Source organism: Aquila chrysaetos, chromosome 6, assembly GCF_900496995.4.
Source record: "Aquila chrysaetos chrysaetos chromosome 6, bAquChr1.4, whole genome shotgun sequence".
Classification (NCBI taxonomy): Eukaryota; Metazoa; Chordata; class Aves; order Accipitriformes; family Accipitridae; genus Aquila; species Aquila chrysaetos.
In genome coordinates this window covers 7,851,679-7,869,022 of record NC_044009.1, presented here as the reverse complement: position 1 = coordinate 7,869,022, position 17,344 = coordinate 7,851,679, and the positions used below count along the sequence as shown (strand labels likewise).

Genomic DNA, 17,344 nt, shown 5'->3' with positions numbered 1-17,344 from the left:
GCTGTGGGGCTGCTGTCCCCCAAGTCCTCATAGCCTTAGGGTGCCCCGTAAAGGGGAGCGAGGTCTGGCCCTGTAGAAGGGGGTGCAGGCCCCCCCCCCCCCCCCCCCAGCCATGGGGGATGCTATAGGGTGGGTTTGCTGGGTTGACAGAGGGCTGGGGTTGGGAGGGGGCTGTAGGCTCAGGCAGTGGGGATTTGGGGTGATGTGTGGGGCTGGTAGAGGGGAATTGAGGTTCCTGGGATATCACAGCAAGGCAGCAATGTCAGTGGCAGGGTAATGTGGGTGCAGCCCTGGACTTTTTTTGGCGGGGGGCTGTGCTGGGAGAAGTCCCCTCAGTGAGAAAGGGATGGGTGTTTGTCTATAGGGGGGGAGGCATAGGACCAGGGCAGGGGCGACAACGAGGGGCTGGTTTGGGAGGAAGCCAGCACTGTGCTGGGTGTAGGGATGAGCAGGGAGGGAGGTGTTAGAGCTGGGGATGGGAGATATGTTGGGGGACCCGGTGTTTGGTGCGTCTTTGCCTTGGTTGCCTGCAGGGCAGGTGGGAAGGTGGTAGCCCCTTAGTGTTATCTCCTATGGGGTGTAACTCTGGGAGGGGATGGGACAGAGGAGCTCCTCTGGACTGGGGTCATGTTGGGGCGGGGGGGACGACAATTTCACCCCACAGTGATGTAGCCTCCATCCATCTATACCCAGTCCCAGGAGACCTGAGGACGTGCCATGGACCCCAACTCATCCCAATGGGGATTGCTGGTGAGGGGCCAGGCTGGCCCCTGCACAGGGGCAGACTGTGGGGCTGGCGAGGCCCCAGCTGTGATTGATAGGGTGGTGGGATTGAAGTCAGGGCCTCTGGGCTGAGTCCCACCATACCCAGGACCCTAGAAGAGCAGAAGCTCCCCAGATGGCCATGGGAGCCAGTGAACAGGTTAGATAGTGAGGGGGGCCCTCACTTTTGCCCTACACATTATCCCACCCTGACTGGGCAACTTACCCCCAGGTAAGGCTGGGTCTCCCCTACCTTCTCCTGGTTCCCCATCAGAAGAGGCTGAGCTCTCTGCTGGGGCTGCCCCAGCTTCAGGGCATCCTCCTGGGCAGGCTGCTCTAGCCTTCCTCCCCTTGAGCTGGGTGGAGAAGACTGGGCTTTGCTCCTGGCCAAGTAGGGCACTTGGCTCGCTGCATCAGCAATGATGCACCATCTCCTGGAGAGCTTTGCCTCGTTGGCTTTCCACCCGTCTTTGGCGCGGGATTCGGTGTGCACCAGCCTCTCAATGCTAGTGCTCCGTCTCTTCAGCTCATCAACCACCTCAATTAGTGGGAGGTTGGCAGCAATGTGGAGGTCAACGGGAGGTTGGCAGTCAACAAGGAGGGCAGCAGCTCTCTTGCTAATAGAAGGCCCTCCGTTATCCGTTCCTCCCTACCGAGCATTAAAGCTCTCTCCCAGCATACAACTGGCCAAAAAATAACCTAAAAGTCTTGCATTTTCACACCTTCTGTTGCTCATCAGGCTTACGTGTCTACCTTCTGGGGCTCCTAATGAGGCCAAGACCTTGATGGCCCCCAGTAGCTCCAATACCTGTAATGGCAAAGCTCACTCCATGCTGCCCTCACAAATCCACAGCCCTCCTCATCCCCTAAGATGCCTCCAGCCTATGCACCTCACTGGGCGTCCCACCACCACCATCCACACCCAGTTTTTTGGCACCATTACAGTACATGTCCCATTAACCCCCTCCATATATCTATATAACATATATACACTCTCAATAAAAGCCATATTGAAACCAAGACAAACCACTTGCTTCAGTACCAGAAAATATTTAGGTACAGACCATAGCATGGTGTAATCACCTGCAGCCCATCACTCCTGCTCCAGCACCCGAGGGCCAGATCCCGCATGGATATAGCAGTCGAGGTGCACAACCGTGGTCTCTGGTGCGTGTCCATGCAGAGCGTCCTGGGGCGTGGATGCCCTTTCCAAGGGCTAGCGTCCATCACCGCAGACCAATGTGCTTTCTGGTGGCTGTTTGTCCCTTTGTGTCATGCAGGGGTGCTGTCCAGGCTCAGCCTGTCCCATCCATGGTGGCACTTGAATATACAAAAGATGACACACCCACTTTTGGCAAAGCACAATCTCCCTCCTGCCCATTTTCCCCTCTGAGTCTGCAAAAGGCACCTTCCACGCAAAGACCAGACAGCTCCTGGGGCTGTCCCATTCCACCCATGGCCCAGGAGGGATATCCACAGAACCCCAACCCAGCTGGAAGCAAAGGACAGACCCAGCATGGTGTCACCCCACCATGGTTGGTTGCATTGCTGCTTGTCCCCACAATGCACCGGGCAAGGGCACCCCAAGTCTGGCATGAGGAAAGGGGTCCCCTCCTCTTTACAGGGCTCTGCTTGGCATTTTGTGCCAGCAAGTCTTTGTGGCTGTCTCCCATGCTAACAGCACTTGTGCATGACTCACCGAGGCCACCTTGTCCTGGGGGTGCTTTTCTGAGGTGCCCATCTCCATGGCTTCAGACCGACCTGATCCCTCTTGACCCCTGTTTCTGAGCAGAGAGCACCTTGATTAGGACATATGTCCTTCACCACCAATGCCTTCCATTACAGTCATCTATCAATCTCACAGTCTTCCCGTTCATCCGCCTGCAGGGTCCTTGCCTACCTGTCTATCAGTCATTTGGACATCCATCAGCCTGTCCATCAATCATGGAGCCATCAGCCCCCCCCAGGCTGGCACACGCCATGCCACCCCCTCGCCACGATCGTTCATCAAATCATCATTAAACCCAGCCAAGGGCACCCACTGGCACCGGGAACCCCTCGTTCAACTGACATCCCTCCTCATTCCCTTCCCTTGCAGTTGCTCCCAAGGGCCCGAAGATCACGATGACCCCGACGAGAGCCCGCGTCGGAGACACTGTGCGGATCTTGGTGCAGGGCTTCCAGGTCAGCATCCCCATCCACCCCCATCGCCATGGGGCGATGCCGTGCCAACGGACAGCCTCGCGTCTCTGCCAGCACTTTATGGGGTTGGCTTGGTGGCCTTGGGTTGCATCGCGGTCCCTACATTGGTGCGCCCCTGGACATTTTGGCTGTACCCTGTCTTTGCTCCAGGTGCGAGACAGGGTTTGCTCACTCGCTATGCCCATCTCACAGCCCCCCCATCTCCCTGCAGAACGAAGTCTTCCCCGAGCCCCTCTTCACCTGGACGCGGGTGGGGAGCCGGCTCCTCGATGGCAGCGCCGAGCACGACGGCAAGGAGCTGGTGCTGGAGCGGGTGCCGGCTGAGCTCAACGGCTCCATGTACCGCTGCACCGCCCAGAACCCCCTGGGCTCCACCGACACTCACACCCGGCTCATCGTTTTCGGTACGACGGCACCATGGGGGTCACCCCTCCCTCCACAAATCCTTACTGATCTCTCCCCCCAGTAAAACCATCTCTGCTATTTCTTTCCCATTAGAAAACCCCAATATTCCCAGAGGAACAGAGGACTCCAATGGTGAGTGGTGGTGGCACCAGTATTTCAACCCAAAACCCCCCAGGGAGGGAAGGACCGTGCAGAGAACATCTCTCCTTGCATTGCCCCAAGCCCTTAAGCATCAATCCTTGCATTGCCCCAAGCCCTTGCCCTTGGCAGCAGGGATGTCCTTGCACCAAAAGGGACCCTGCGGATTCTCCCCACAGCATCCCTGACCTGCTGCCCACCCCGCACAACCTCCGTAGCAAGTTCAGGAGGGGGATCCTCCCCAAAAAAGGTGGTGACCCTGTCCTGCTTTGAACCCAAGCGGCGAGACACAGCTCCCTAAACTCCCCATCACTTTTCTCCTTCTGCCTAGGTTCACTTACCGGCCACCGCAGCTTCAGACTAGTTTTGGCGCTCACCCTAACAGTGATCCTGGAGCTAACGTGAAGCTTCGCCTGCCTCTTCCTCCTCCTCCTCTTCCTCCGTATGGCTCCACCCGGCATTTATACCTCTGTCAATCGGTTCTCTCGCTCTCTTTCTTTTTTTTTTTTCTATACTATTTACAGTCTCAGTCTCTTTCTGTCTGTGTCTTGGCTTCCTCAGACAATTTAATTAAAAGGAAAAAGAAAAATCTCCCCCGGTAGAAGGCTGTGCTTAATGTTTTGCCTTGTGCTGGGGTACTCAGCACTGTTTTGGGGTACCCAGAGGCTTTGCAAGATCTTGGAGGGGGGAGTCGTCTATGATGCAAGCACCAGATTTCCCCTGGAAAAAATCCATTTACATCATTCCCACTGCACCAAGCTGCTCCAGGTCTCAGCTCCCTGGGGTAAGGACCACACACGTCCTCAGCATGAAGGATGTCGGGGACAAGCCCTACTCAGATTGCATGCACACGGACAGCGGCGCTGGGAGCCCGAAAGCCGCGGATCACCGACCTTATCCGGACCTCAGTCGGGGCAAATCGACTTTGCTGGAAGACAGGCACCATGCATAACACTTGTCCTGGGCTGGACGGTCAATCTTTAGTGACAGGCAGCTCCCAACCCAAAATGTCAGCGCTCACACATGAGTGGGCAGCACACATCCCATCAGGCAGTGCCGGCGTGGAGGCACCAGCCAAGTTTAAAGCACTGCACCCACGTTTGGGCTGTGCCACCCTCCCCATCCCTCTTGGCTGTCACCATGGAAACAGATAACGGTCCAGCGTAGCCAGATCCTAGCCATTCCTATGGTACCCTATGCCATCGGGCACATCCCGGTACGGCATTAATTCTGCTGCAGGACGGCTCTTTGCAAAAAAACAAGTGGTTTTGCCCCAATCCTGCCCAGTGCTGGAGGATGCCGGAGGTTTGCCTGGCTGCTTTCCCTCTCTGTGGTGCCCCGAGAGCATCCAGCCCCGGGCCAGGATCCCTGGGGAGCAGATGCAGGGGGGAGAGGAGCCCAAGGACGGGGCAGTCCCCTGCCTTTTCCTCCGGGAACTCTTAATCCTAGAGGATTAGCCAGCAGCCGTGTGGCGCTTCATCTTTCCAAAGCCCCATAAGAGTGCTAAGCATTATTATTACTATTATGATTAATTATTATTAAGCAGATTCAGTCCCTACCATGCTCTGTTGCCAACCTTGCTGCAAGCAATTTCCCAGCCTCAAAGGAGACGAACAAACACGCAGCAGCTCAGGAGTTTCTTCCTATATGCAAAAGCACATGGTTTTATAATTTGGGCTGGAAGAAACGGGGGACAGATTGGGGCTGGCTGGGATGTAAGAGGATCAGCGGCTCCACTTTCATCCCAAAGCAACAGTATCCGAGTATCCGGATCCCTTCAGACCAGCTACCCAAACCCCTGCTCCCTCCCTGACCTCTTTCACTGCTCCAGCCTATTGCACCTCCCTGGGCAAGAAGGGAACCTTCATTTCTTAGAGTAACCTTTATTTTTTAGGGAAATCTGCATGACTCAGTTTACCCCCATGCTACCGAGCAGGCAGGAGAGCCCCCCACCACGGTGTGGATGCTTCTCGCCCTCCTCGCTGGATTGGAGATGCTCCAGGGGCCTCATCCCAACGTGATTAAACAACCATTAGGCGCTTCGAAAAATGAGGATTTACAGATGCCCAAACCTCCATTTAAATGCAAATGTGGCAGCTTTAGCCTGGAACCGTGGAAACAAGGAACATTACAGCAGCAGTGCCACCATCATCCGGCTCTGTTTGGTGCCATCTTGGGAGCAATGTGACCTCTCCATCCAATGGCTGGGAGAGGACCGGTGGGTCCTGTATCCCAAATCCACCCCAGCATGTGCATTCAGGATGCTTAGCTCTTTCCCCAGGGATGCTGGCATGGTGATGGATCAGGGGATAGGCTGGGACTTTCTCACCACTAGCACAGCCAAAGCGATGAGTGAGGGGACACAGGGGGTCTCTCCTCATTTTGGGCAGAGATCCTGCAAGCTTTCCCAAAGTCCCCGCAAGCCCCGGGACACAAAGAGATGCCATCCCACCAAAGCAGTGATCCAAAGAAAACCATCCCTGCCGCGCTGGACCCTGCCTTTACCTCCTGCCCCCTTTCATCCTTCACCCACCACCTACCAGCCCTGTTTCCCCATCCCCATCCCCCTTCTTACAGGTAATTACAAAAGACATCAATTAAATCCCTGGGTCCCCCCTACCACACACCCTGTTGTTTGAGGACCTGGCAGTGAATAATGCAGGAGGCTGGAGGGGGAAGAGCTGCTCAGGTTGTTTCATTATTGATGAGAGATGACAGATCCGCGGCTGACAACCTGCCTAAGAGATATGATTAGCTTGTAAAAAATTAATCGTGCTTCTTAGGGATGACGCCAGCTGAAAACCCCAAGGAACGGCGTTATCGATGTTCCCTAATTTCAGGGGACTTTGAAAAGGTTTTAGCAAAATTTGGAAGAGGCAATTACATTCAATTAGAGTCACAAGTGCCGAGACGTCGCTGCTGCTCGGAGCTGCCACGGCCGCATCCCCTGCTCCCCTACGCTGCCCCTCGTCCTCCTTACCGTAAGGCAGAGATAAATATATACATTTATACGTCAGACCTGCATTTTTGCCACAGGGATCCTCCTTCCCGACAACATCGCCCGCAGCTCAAGCTCGGCAGTCAGGCTCTGGTCCCTCCATCCTACCATTTGTGAAGGCAACAGCAAGTAGAGCATGCTGCCTGCCAAAAATGCCCTCGCCTCCCCCTGCGCTCCATGTTTCGCCCTCCCAAGGTCCGTAAAAACCCACTGATGACAAGGAGAACCGCGCTCATCCTGGCACGCACCCAGAGTCTGGGTTTTGGCAGCCCAGCTCTGCATCTCTCAAGGATGTGGCGCATCCAAGCCCCCAGCCCTTTGGGATATTAGGGTGGGGGACACGAAGCCAGGGATGCTGCGGCTCGACGGGGCTGGGAATGCCGGCGGGACCGATGGTGGACTTTGCTAGGTGCTTGCCCTTCCTCCCCCACCTCATTACCAGGCACAGTTACTGCCGTGGCCAGGTTCACAGGGCCACCAAGCACATACATAATTCATACTTCCCAGCTCACAAACGCAAGGATCTTTGCAGATCTACTTGCAGATTAAAAACTGTGGCAGGGAGAAATGAAGAAACCTGGGGGTCACAGCCGTGCGTGGGTGGCCAGACCCTTTGCCAATTAGCTGAGCCCCGAAACACGTGCCCAGCCTTGATGCGCATCCCTGCGTACACCAGCTCCAGCCTTGGCTTCAGGACCCTCTGAGTTTGCAGGCTGGAGGGATACCCCTTTCGCCGAGGTTTTGGCCAGACCAAGCCCTCCAGTAATAGATTTTGGGTCCCCATGCCAAATAGGATGGAGGGGAGCGGCTGGGTGGGTTTTGACTGGTGCTGCTTTGGCCCCTGGCACAAGCTCAAGATGCATCCAAGGGATGCATCACACCAGTGTTTGCCCTCCTCCAAAGTCCAGCTCTTAATCTAAATATCCTCATTCCCCCAACCTCTTCATTGCTGCATTTCCCCACGCTGCACCCATACAAGGTGACAACTTGCTGAACATCCCCCTAAAAAACACTGGTGGGCTCTCCCTGTTCACAGCAAGGTTGTGCACAGGGGTCCCCAACTGCCAAGCCAGCATGGGGACCAGCATTTTTATATATATATATATTTATATATATATATAAATATTACGCTATTTAGCACATTGTCCTCCACCTAACCAGCGTCCCTGGCAAGTCTAGTGACAGATATACAACCACCCCCCTCCCCTTCGGCACCACCACAGTCCCCATGTGAAGCCATCAGGTGAAATTCAGTGCCTCAGCATTGGCAGGGGGACATCTCGGCACTTGCAGTTGATGAGGTACGTGCCCCAAGGAGGTTCAGATGCTCCTCCCCATCACAAAAGGCAGTGCCTGAGCTCATGCAACAGCTGGTGAAGATCAGCCGCTGCACAGGAGGTGGTTCGGGAGGCTGCGGACACTGGGTGTGAGCTCGCAAGCACCCACCACCCATTAAAGGCCCACGGCAAGACCTCCTCCTACCACACGTACCCAGGACCCATGCAGTTGGGACCCATCACACCCACACCTCATTCAAGGAGTTGTTTTAGCATCACCTGGGTTCATTTCTCTGGCAAATCCCACCAGATCAGGACCTGCATACAAACAGGAGCAGCCACCCACCCCCACCCACGTTTAGGCTGTTTCTTTGCCGCCTCGTAGGACCTCATTTCTTTATGCATCTCTCAGCATGCGAGACGTTCCCCTCGGGGAAAAGGAAATTAATTTTATCCCTTTGAATTCAGCTCGCTTAGCGGCGGTTGTGGAGGGATGCCATTCCCCAGGCCCCCTCCTTTTCCCCCCTCCCTGTGGTCCAGGCGTGGGGACCTGGCTGCCTTGGGGACAACAGGGACAACAATCCCCCTAAATCTTTGAAATTCAGATCAGAACCAGACACATCGCCGACATCTTTCCAGAGGGAGAAAGACGCAAGCGTGACACTGTCTGGCATCCTGCGTGCCTCGGTTTCCCCACAGTGACTCCAATTCCCACGGACATCCCACACGCAGCAGTGCATCACTTCGAAATGACAACTCACATCTCTCCCATCCCTTCCCATCCCAAATATTTTCCTGGTCTCAATGCTTTTGTTTACTTTCCTTAGTTCACCCCTCTCCCCGTGCGCACAGATGCAGGTCTCTGAATGCAGCGGCCACCAGCTGCAGTTTTACTCCTGCCTTTATTTGCTCTTTGGTACTGGATTCTTCCCCCTCCCAATGCCCTCAGCTCCTTTTTCATCAGCTCTTTAATTCCCCTGCCACTTCCAAGCTGGCCTCAAAGAGACCCCAAAAGCTTTCGGACTATTTCCCGTCACCCTTCATTAGCTAGCGTGCCGCAAACGAAGGCTACCAAATTAGTCACCCGCCTCTGCCGCGGAGCAGCTGCTCGGTGTCAGACCAAAGGTCTGCCTGGCACCGGGCTGCTTCTCCCTCCCTTCCCCGTGCCTGCACCCAGGGATGAAGGACCTTTCCTGGACAAAAAAACCTTATTTTGCCCTTCCGTTGCATGATCCCTTTTAAATAGCAAAAGAAACAAGGAGGTAATGCCAACGGGCTGCTTGGAGGAGATACTTTTCCTCCCTTTGTGCTTCCTTTTGCCTTTCTCTGAGCCTCTCTGTTTACCAAGCTAATAAAGCCGGCTCTGTGCTGCCAGCTCTGGGCTGCACCTTTTCCCTGAAGCCCAGCCCATCCCAAACATGCAAAGCTTGTCCGGAAACCTTCTGCCAGCTTTGCCCGTTCAAAGTCACCTTGCCCCAAACCTTCAGCTCCACGCTTAGGGCTCGCTCGGCAATCATTAATCGGCTTCTCCGCATTCCCGGCATGGAAAAATGCCCCAGCGAGTAACCCTGCCCTGGCAGTCCGACATGCAGCTGGCCGGCAAGCTGGTCCTCTCCGCCGCCGCTCTGCTCCTCCTGACTTTGGCATACAGGTTTTATAAGTCTCGCTCGCTTGCCGGGGGCAAAATCCCGCCGGCCGACACGGGAGGAGAGCAGAGGGAAAACGCTGCCCGGGATGGGGATGGCGACGGTGCGACAGGTCTGCGACGGAGGAGGGTGTTTAGTGGGGAGGTGAGGAGGGATGGCGGGGATGGACAAGCGAGCGGACAAGCAAGCGGCCGTGGGACACGGCGCATGCCTCCTCAGGGGGATCGAAGTCTGCCAAGGGGTGAGGAGGAGGAGGAGGAGGAAGGAGAGGAGATGGTTTCTTCTACACCAGGGCTGACTCACAGCAGAGCAGGGACGGCCAGGAGGGGAAGTGAGCTGGGAAGCGAGCTGGGAAGTGAGATGGGAAGTAAGTCAGGAAACGAGCCAGGAATTGAGCTGGAAAGTGATCCGGGAAGCAAGCCAGGAAATGAGCCGGGAAGCGAGCTGGCAAGCGAGCCAGGAACCGAGCCGGGAAGTAATCTGGCAAGCGAGCCAGGAAGCGAGCCGAGCTCTTATGACCCTGAAGACGCAGCCGAACCACTGAGCAGCCACAGGGAGGAGGGCACGCTTGCACCAAGCACTGGGCTTTCCCCAGGGATCGCTAGTGCCCAGATGGCAGGTGATGGATGCGCCCAAAGCATGGAACAGGATTTGGCTGTTGGAGGTGTGAGCCGGGAGGCCAAGGGGTGCTGGGGGATGGTTCAGACCCTCAGCGTCACCTCAGACCTGGGTCTAAAAATGACAGCAAGCAGCGCAGGGTCAGACACCTCCTACTCTTTCTCCTCGGTCGCAAAAATCCAGGTGGAGGAGAACTACATCCCTGAGCAGCGGGCAAAGGACGGGGCCAGGCAGCCGGTCTCTGGCCTCAAAGGCAAAGTCTACGACTACTACGTCCAGTCCATCTCCCAGTCCGTGTCGAAGAAGAGGTGCCTCCCCTACATCCCTCTGGGAACATCCCAGCACTGCGGCTTAGAGCAGGTCAAGGAAAAACTGCAGAGCTTTGCAACCCAGGAGCCAGACCCAGTCTCAGCAATACAGGATCCCACCACCTCCTCCATAGTTCCACCACCTACGGAGAGCTTGGAGATCTCCCCTGAGTCACCATCGCCTGGCCGCAAGGACAGCATCCTCCAGATTGCCGACAGCCCCCGCCTCCAGCTGCCCATGGAGGGTTTTGGGGTCACGGTGCCAGCCGGCACACCACCTGCAAATCCCCAGCCAGGGCTGGTGGCCAGTGCTGGCCTCTTCCAAATGCCACCACCCACCCACCTGGACCTGGGGAACTGCTATGAGGTCCTCTGCACAGCCAAGGCGCAGAAGCTCAGCCACCTCCAGGAAGCCGCCTACAAGGTGATGAGTGACAACTACCTGCAAGTACTGAGGACACCCTCCATCTACGGCCGTCTCAACGCCCGTGAGCGGGAGCTCATCCTGCGGCAGAGGATGAAGGGGAAGATGTACATGGCTGTGGCAGACATCAACGTGCAGGAGCCTGGCCTCCAGACCAGCCGCCTGTGCTACTACGATGACGGAGGGGACTGCTGGCATCACCTCTGCCGCGTGCCACCGGAGGTGGTCTCCCGGGGGTGCGCCATGTGCAGCATGTTCAACTACCTCTTCGTGGTGGCCGGCTGTGAGGGCACAGGCCAGATGCAGAGACCCTCCAACCGTGTCTTCTGCTACGATCCCCTGACCAGCATCTGGAGGGAGATCTGCCCCCTGAACCAAGCACGGCCGCACTGCAAGCTTGTGGCCTTGGATGGCCACCTTTACGCCATTGGTGGCGAGTGCCTCTACACGGTGGAGCGCTACAACCCCCGGCAGGACCGCTGGACCTTCACCGCACCCCTGCCCCATGACACCTTTGCTGTGGCCCACACGGCCACGGTGTGTGATGGGGAGATCTATGTGACGGGGGGCACCTTGCGCTACATGCTGCTGCGTTACACCGCCCGCTCGGACAGCTGGAGGGTCACCCTGGCCGGCGGTGGCAAGGACAGGACAGCTGAGATGGTGAGCGCTAACGGCTTCATCTACCGCTTTGACCTCCATCGCAGCATGGGCATCGGCGTCTACCGCTGCAGCGCCAAGGCCAAGCTATGGTATGAGTGTGCCACCTACGCCATGCCCAACCCATCCGGCTTCCAGTGCGCCGTGATGGGCAGCCTCGTCCACTGTGTTGGCCGGCGCTTCCACATACGCTTCTTGGCCGACCACATCTCACCACGCTTCGGGACCAAGGAGCTTCAGCCCTTCCCATCACCCCGCGGCAGCATCCTCCCAGCCGTCCTGGTGCTGCCAGAGGGAGGGACGGCGCAAACACAGGTTTGAGGGATCCGTGCTGGGGTCTTACGCAGCAGTGGTGGTGGCTCAGATGTGACACAATGGTGAAAGCCAGTAGAAGAAGCCACCAGCACTCATTGAACCACATAGCATGGGACCAACACTACCAGGGTAATGTGATCCACACCCACCATCAAGCAGGCATCCTCCCAGTCCCTGTAAGTAAGGAAGGAGACAAACTGTCCTTGAATACTACCTGTAAACCCAGCCTTGAGGACACAAGGAAGAGCAAAGCAAGAGTTGGGTGGACTCGTTTGCTTAGAGGTATTTAAACATAGGCGTGCTTGCTTGGATGCAAATAAACCACGGCTCGCTGCAGGCTCCCAGCTGTGCACTGCCCGATAAGTAGCTGCTTTACACACCGGGTGTTTAATATTGACCTGGACATGCAACACGTGGGGGATTTTAGGGTGGAGGAACACAGCAGGGAGGTTTGATCCCTAAGGAGGTATCACCCAAAGGTCAGCCCCATCAGCATCAAGCCAACATTGAGCCTTCAGGCTTGACCGCACACATCACCCCAGAGTTGGAGGGTGGGGGCCAGAGGGCATTGCTCCTACCAGTGCCTTGTTATCTGTTACATTCTCCTCAGCACAGAATTTTGTATCTATATATATATAATTTATATGCATACGATGTAAATAGGCACTATAGATTTATAGACAGCTGGTCTTAAATGAAATTAAAGTGAACATTTGGTAAAATTAACCACAGGCTACTGTTGCGCATCATTTCAAGCCGTAGCCAAGCCTAATGGGAACAAAGAGGCCGATGCATGTTTTACATCGCTAATTACTACACAAACAACGTCTCTGAGGAGGCAACCAAAAGCAAACCAGGGCCTTGGATGTGAGCAGCCAGGCTTTCATCCCCTTTCCGCAGGTTTCACCGACCTCACTCTGCTGTCTCCGTGTCCTGCCAAAAGCCTACTTTGGGTAATTGTATTTTCTTCCCCTCAAATGGCTTGTCATCCATCATCTGTCAGCCCCAGACGGACAAAACCAGCTTCCAGACGGACAAACCCCTCCCGTACCTGCCTCCTCGGTGGCAGCAGGTCCTGAGCATGAAGTCACGGATGCGCTTGAAGTGTTTGGCGATAAGAGATGATGCTGGAGCAGCCCACAGTATCACCATTTACGCCTTGCTGCTCATGGTGGTTTAGGAGAGCTCAGGTTAATGTTCTCTTAAAGTGCTCCCAAAAGTATTTATTACTTCTCTCGGTCACTGCCTAGAGGCCTCGTGTTTCTGTCTTCAAGGGCTTCCTACAAAGGTCAGTGGCATTCACCCATGTTAGGAGACCTTGGGAGGCTGCATTAATTAACCCTATCTCTGAGGTTTGCTTGTTAGCCATAGCACGTTGCTTCTGCTGATGGAGGATGGGTGATGCACCCTCTCCCTGTGCTAAAATCTGCCATGGTCCAGCCTCTTTCACCCATCCAGGGGCCACCTCTTCCCACCCCAGGAGGAGCACCACACCGACGACGTGCCAGGACTGCAACCTCCTGCATCGCAGCACCTCTCTATGCTGGAATGCTTGGGCTGGTAAACCTTATGACTCAAAAAACCTCATTATTATCATTATTATTTAACTCCTTGTTATTTAGCTACCTCAATAGCCGGCGCTCAGAGCAGCAGGCTCAATAAGATGGGTTCACACATGCTGCAACACGTCTTTACTTCCCCCTTGGCAAAACCCAGGTACCGGCTGCTCCACCAGAAAAACCCAGCCCCTTTGCAACCTGCAAAAGCCTTTTGTCCCCATCAGCATCCCGGCTTCATGCCCTTTGGCATCCCTGCCATGGCAGGCCGGGCGCTGGGGAGCAGAGGACGCTCTGGCTGGGTGGGAGCTGGGCAGCTGGAGCCCTTCCAGGTGACAGCCTTTTTTTTTCATGCCCAGAAAAGCTTTCCTGGGATCCTGCCCTTCTCACAGTGCCTCTTTGCTTCCGCTTAATATTTCACCTTTCCCTTAACTCCTTGCTGCCAGGCTGCAATCTCAAAACCCAGCAGTTTTTCCTAATTCCCCAGTGTGACGGTGAGCGATGAATAACAACGACCGAGGGTGGGCAGCTCTCCCCCCGCTCCTGCACTCTCCAATATTAACATGATTCGCCTGGGGAGGCATTTTGGAGATTAAAAACACTGGGGACATCCCGTGCCGGAGCACTGCTTGTTCTGCAGGGAAGGACAACCAGGTTTGGAGCAAAAAGCACGCAGCGATCCTGTGGTTGATGGCAAAATGACTTTTGGCTGCGATTAAGGAAATGCAAAGGGGAAAGGACAAATGCAAACTGATACTCAGACCTGGATGATTTTTTTTTTTGCTCCCAGATACCAGCACAGGGGAGGAGCCTTTGGAGGGCTGGCAGGCGTGGTGGCAATGGCGGTGTCACCAGCCAGCTCCTGCCACCACCACGGGATGCCGGCCGTTGATCTCCAACTGTGCCGGACACCCACCTCTGTGTTTCTGCTGATGGGCTGCGGCTTCAAACCGTGGGCTTGCAGCTCTCAGGATAACCGTAAGACCATCGAGCTGTTTCAGTGCAGCTTGCAACATCAGGATATTATTTATTTTCACTGATTGGGTTGGCAAAGCTGCCACAATTTACAGGGAAAAGGGTTGGGAGGCACACAGTACATCCTAATAAAACTCCCACAGCATGCCCCATGGAGCTACAAACCACCCCAAGCAAGTTCAAGTAATGATAAATACTTAGAGGTCGCAATAAACTCAGCCGGGCTGGGGGTTTACCTGGAGGGTCCTGCTTTTGGGACCTTCCTTTGCTTCCCTTGCTGCAAGGCCGATCACTGCAAACCAGGACCCTCTCTGGGTCAGGGACCACCAGGACCGGGTGCTGGAAGAGAAAACACATCCACCACCGGGCTCGTGAGAGCTGGGAAAACCAATTTCCACCATCCACTAGCAATCCTTCCACCCCTGTCATTCCCTCAAGGGTGCCACCAAGGATGTTCTCCAGCAGCAACCTCCTTCATCACCAGCGCCTGGACCCATCGCTGCCCTCTGAGCCCCCCTGCCTGGTTTCTCTCCCAAAAGAACGGTGCAACTGCTAAACCGTGCTGCTTTGCAACCAAATACAACCTTTGCACTAAATTCGGTATTTTCTTCTAATCAGGAAGGCCCATTATCTACCCCAGCCATGTTTATTTAGGCAATTACATAGTTTAATGTACATTGATTCAGATTCTTAATTTTTACATTTTTGATTATGGTAAAAAAAACAGGGAGTGACGCATTTCTTATTTGCTCGGCGCTCTTTTTTCCTTTGCAATGTGCCAGGCTGCATGCGAATGGAAATGGGAAGTCAATTAAAGAAATGCAAAACCAGCATTTTAAAATCTTTTTTTATTAGTTAAACACGGCTACCTTCAATGTGTCAGCTACAGCAGGGTGGAAAAAAAAAACCCAAAAAGCAAAAAAGTGAGCTTATCCAGACATGTTTTGCATTTAAAACCGATGCGATACATGAAAGAAATATTAAGCGTAGCGAACTGACAAATTAAGTATCTCATTCCTGACAAGCGGGAGCAAACTTATGTCGGTGGTTGAGGAGCCGAGTGGGAATTTAAAGCCAGGGGAAGGTAAAGATCCACCACAGCATCTCTAGGTGCTGGTGAGGGAGGTGGCACCTCTCAGCCCCTGGCTGTGGTTCCTCCTAGACCCTCTGGAGAGTTGCCTGCAGCAACATCTACGCTACTACGGGTCGTGTTGCCATCAGGAGAGCCTCCATGAGATGTTTAAAGCCAAGGAGAGATGTCCTGTCCTCTCCCACTCCTTTCTTCACCCCTCCTGCACCTAATCCAAGCTGACCACCCATGCATGGCCACCAGCAAGCCCTTGGCAGAGCAGATCCTGCAGGCACCAACCTCAGCCTTTCTCCGCTCTGGTTTGCAACCAGGAACAACCCAGTTGTGTAGACAGGGAGCTGCACCCAAGCTGCAGAACCTCATTTAAAAGCAGACGCTAACGAACCAGGGCTCAACACCACCCCATCGCTTGCAAGACCCAGACCTGCTTGCCCGCTGCCAAAGTGACGTTTCTTGGTGGCATCCGCAAGGCACGGCTAACGTCAGCCAGCTCCTTGCGAGCACGGAGAGGTCAGTGCTAATGAAAGATGCTATCGCAGAGCCGGCGTCCGGCCAGACAAACGTAATTAGCTGTATTTGCAGAAAACAAACCCTGGCGAGGACGGGGGGGGATGGGAGCACATCCCCTTGTGATCGTTTTGGGGAAAAAACACGGCCATTTGGAGGCCTTCCAAGCTGGAATAACAGCCTCGCCAATGACTATTTAATTAAAACCCGTGCGGCATTCGAAGGGAGAAGGGCTGCGAGTGAATAAGCGCGGTGATAAAATATGCATCGACTCCGGCATAAGTTCTCCCTCCCCAGCACAAGCCTTTGCTTAAACCGTTGATGGTTTTTGATTCACAAGCTCCAGCGAGGAGGGAACATTTGCCAGCCACTATTTCAATCCCGCCGGGAGTTTTTTCCGGAGGTTATAGCCACGCTGTAGTTTAGGATGTGTCAGCGCTGGCATCATAAACACAGATCAGAAACGCTATAAAAGGAGAAAAAAAAACCCAAACCACACTCCTGGCTGGAGTTTAGCATCATGCAAGCTCTGGCCAAAGGCAAATTATTTCTCTGTTACTGAAATAAAATCAATAAAGCTCATTTTTATTTACAGAAGAGCCAAAGAGGGGGAGAAGGGAAAACTCCTCAAGCTGCGGAAGGGGGATAGGGGAGTTTATGGTTTTCAGCTGGTTTTCAACAAAAACCACAAGGCACTGGGCAGTGATTTCAAGGCAAAAGGCAGCAGTTGGGCTCTTCTCAGCTGCCTTTCATGGACCTTATTGAAACTATTGCCAGGTCCCTTAGAGGTGCCAACCCTGGGGTGAAACCCCTCACCCCGAGGCAACCTGGGGAGATGCTATCTCTCAAGAAGCTACCATCTAGCTAAATAAAACCAGATTTATTATTATATCAGCTATTTTGGTTCATCGCTCTCCTACAACACGCCCTGGGCATGGAGAGGGGGTGAGCGTGTGGTTTGGGGACAACAGACTCCGTGCCAGGTCACTACCCCAAAAAAACCTCAATTCCCCTCAGGGCAAATAACCTTTTAGTTCATCACAGTTTTCTGAAAGGGAGGATTTTAGGCAATGCTCAAGTTGCTTCAAATCAACATCATTTGTTCAGTTCACACCTCCTGAATGCCAGGCTCAGCTTTTGGCAGAAATTGCCTTTTTGCCCCAAAATGAGCAGGCTGGCAAGGCAGTGCAGGGTTTGTGCCAGTTCCAGGTCTGCCTGCCTTCCCCAGAAATAGTGACATTTAAATTTAGTATTTAGTTCAGTCCCAGCTTGCAGCACCTGCTCAGGGGGCGAGCAGCAACACACCTCCCATGGATCACTGCACGTGCATCACCCAAACCCTGCCCAGTAGAGCATCCCTCACCCCCTGAGAGCTCCTTAACCCATCACGGGGGGAACAAGGCACCCCACCAAGCCCCACAGAAGATCGTGGAAAGGAGCACACAGGTCATCCTGGATCTGAT

The 17,344-nt window shown here is 54.5% G+C and overlaps 2 protein-coding genes across 2 annotated transcripts in view; both read left to right on the top strand.

Moving 5' to 3' along the window:
* The window catches only part of IGSF21 (immunoglobin superfamily member 21), a 40,150-nt gene extending 36,039 nt beyond the window's left edge, over positions 1–4,111 (top strand). The window contains exons 7-10 of the mRNA XM_030018799.1: positions 2,861–2,946; positions 3,176–3,368; positions 3,463–3,501; positions 3,839–4,111. Coding sequence (XP_029874659.1) covers positions 2,861–2,946; positions 3,176–3,368; positions 3,463–3,501; positions 3,839–3,912 — 392 coding nt within the window. The 3' untranslated portion in view covers positions 3,913–4,111. The remainder of the gene's footprint in view (positions 1–2,860; positions 2,947–3,175; positions 3,369–3,462; positions 3,502–3,838) is intronic.
* A 4,524-nt stretch (positions 4,112–8,635) lies between these two features.
* KLHDC7A (kelch domain containing 7A) lies at positions 8,636–12,462 on the top strand. The gene has a single exon (XM_030019222.1). It carries the CDS (start codon positions 9,333–9,335, stop codon positions 11,757–11,759), a length of 2,427 nt encoding a protein of 808 aa, XP_029875082.1. The 5' UTR covers positions 8,636–9,332; the 3' UTR covers positions 11,760–12,462.
* Positions 12,463–17,344: the final 4,882 nt, after the last annotated feature.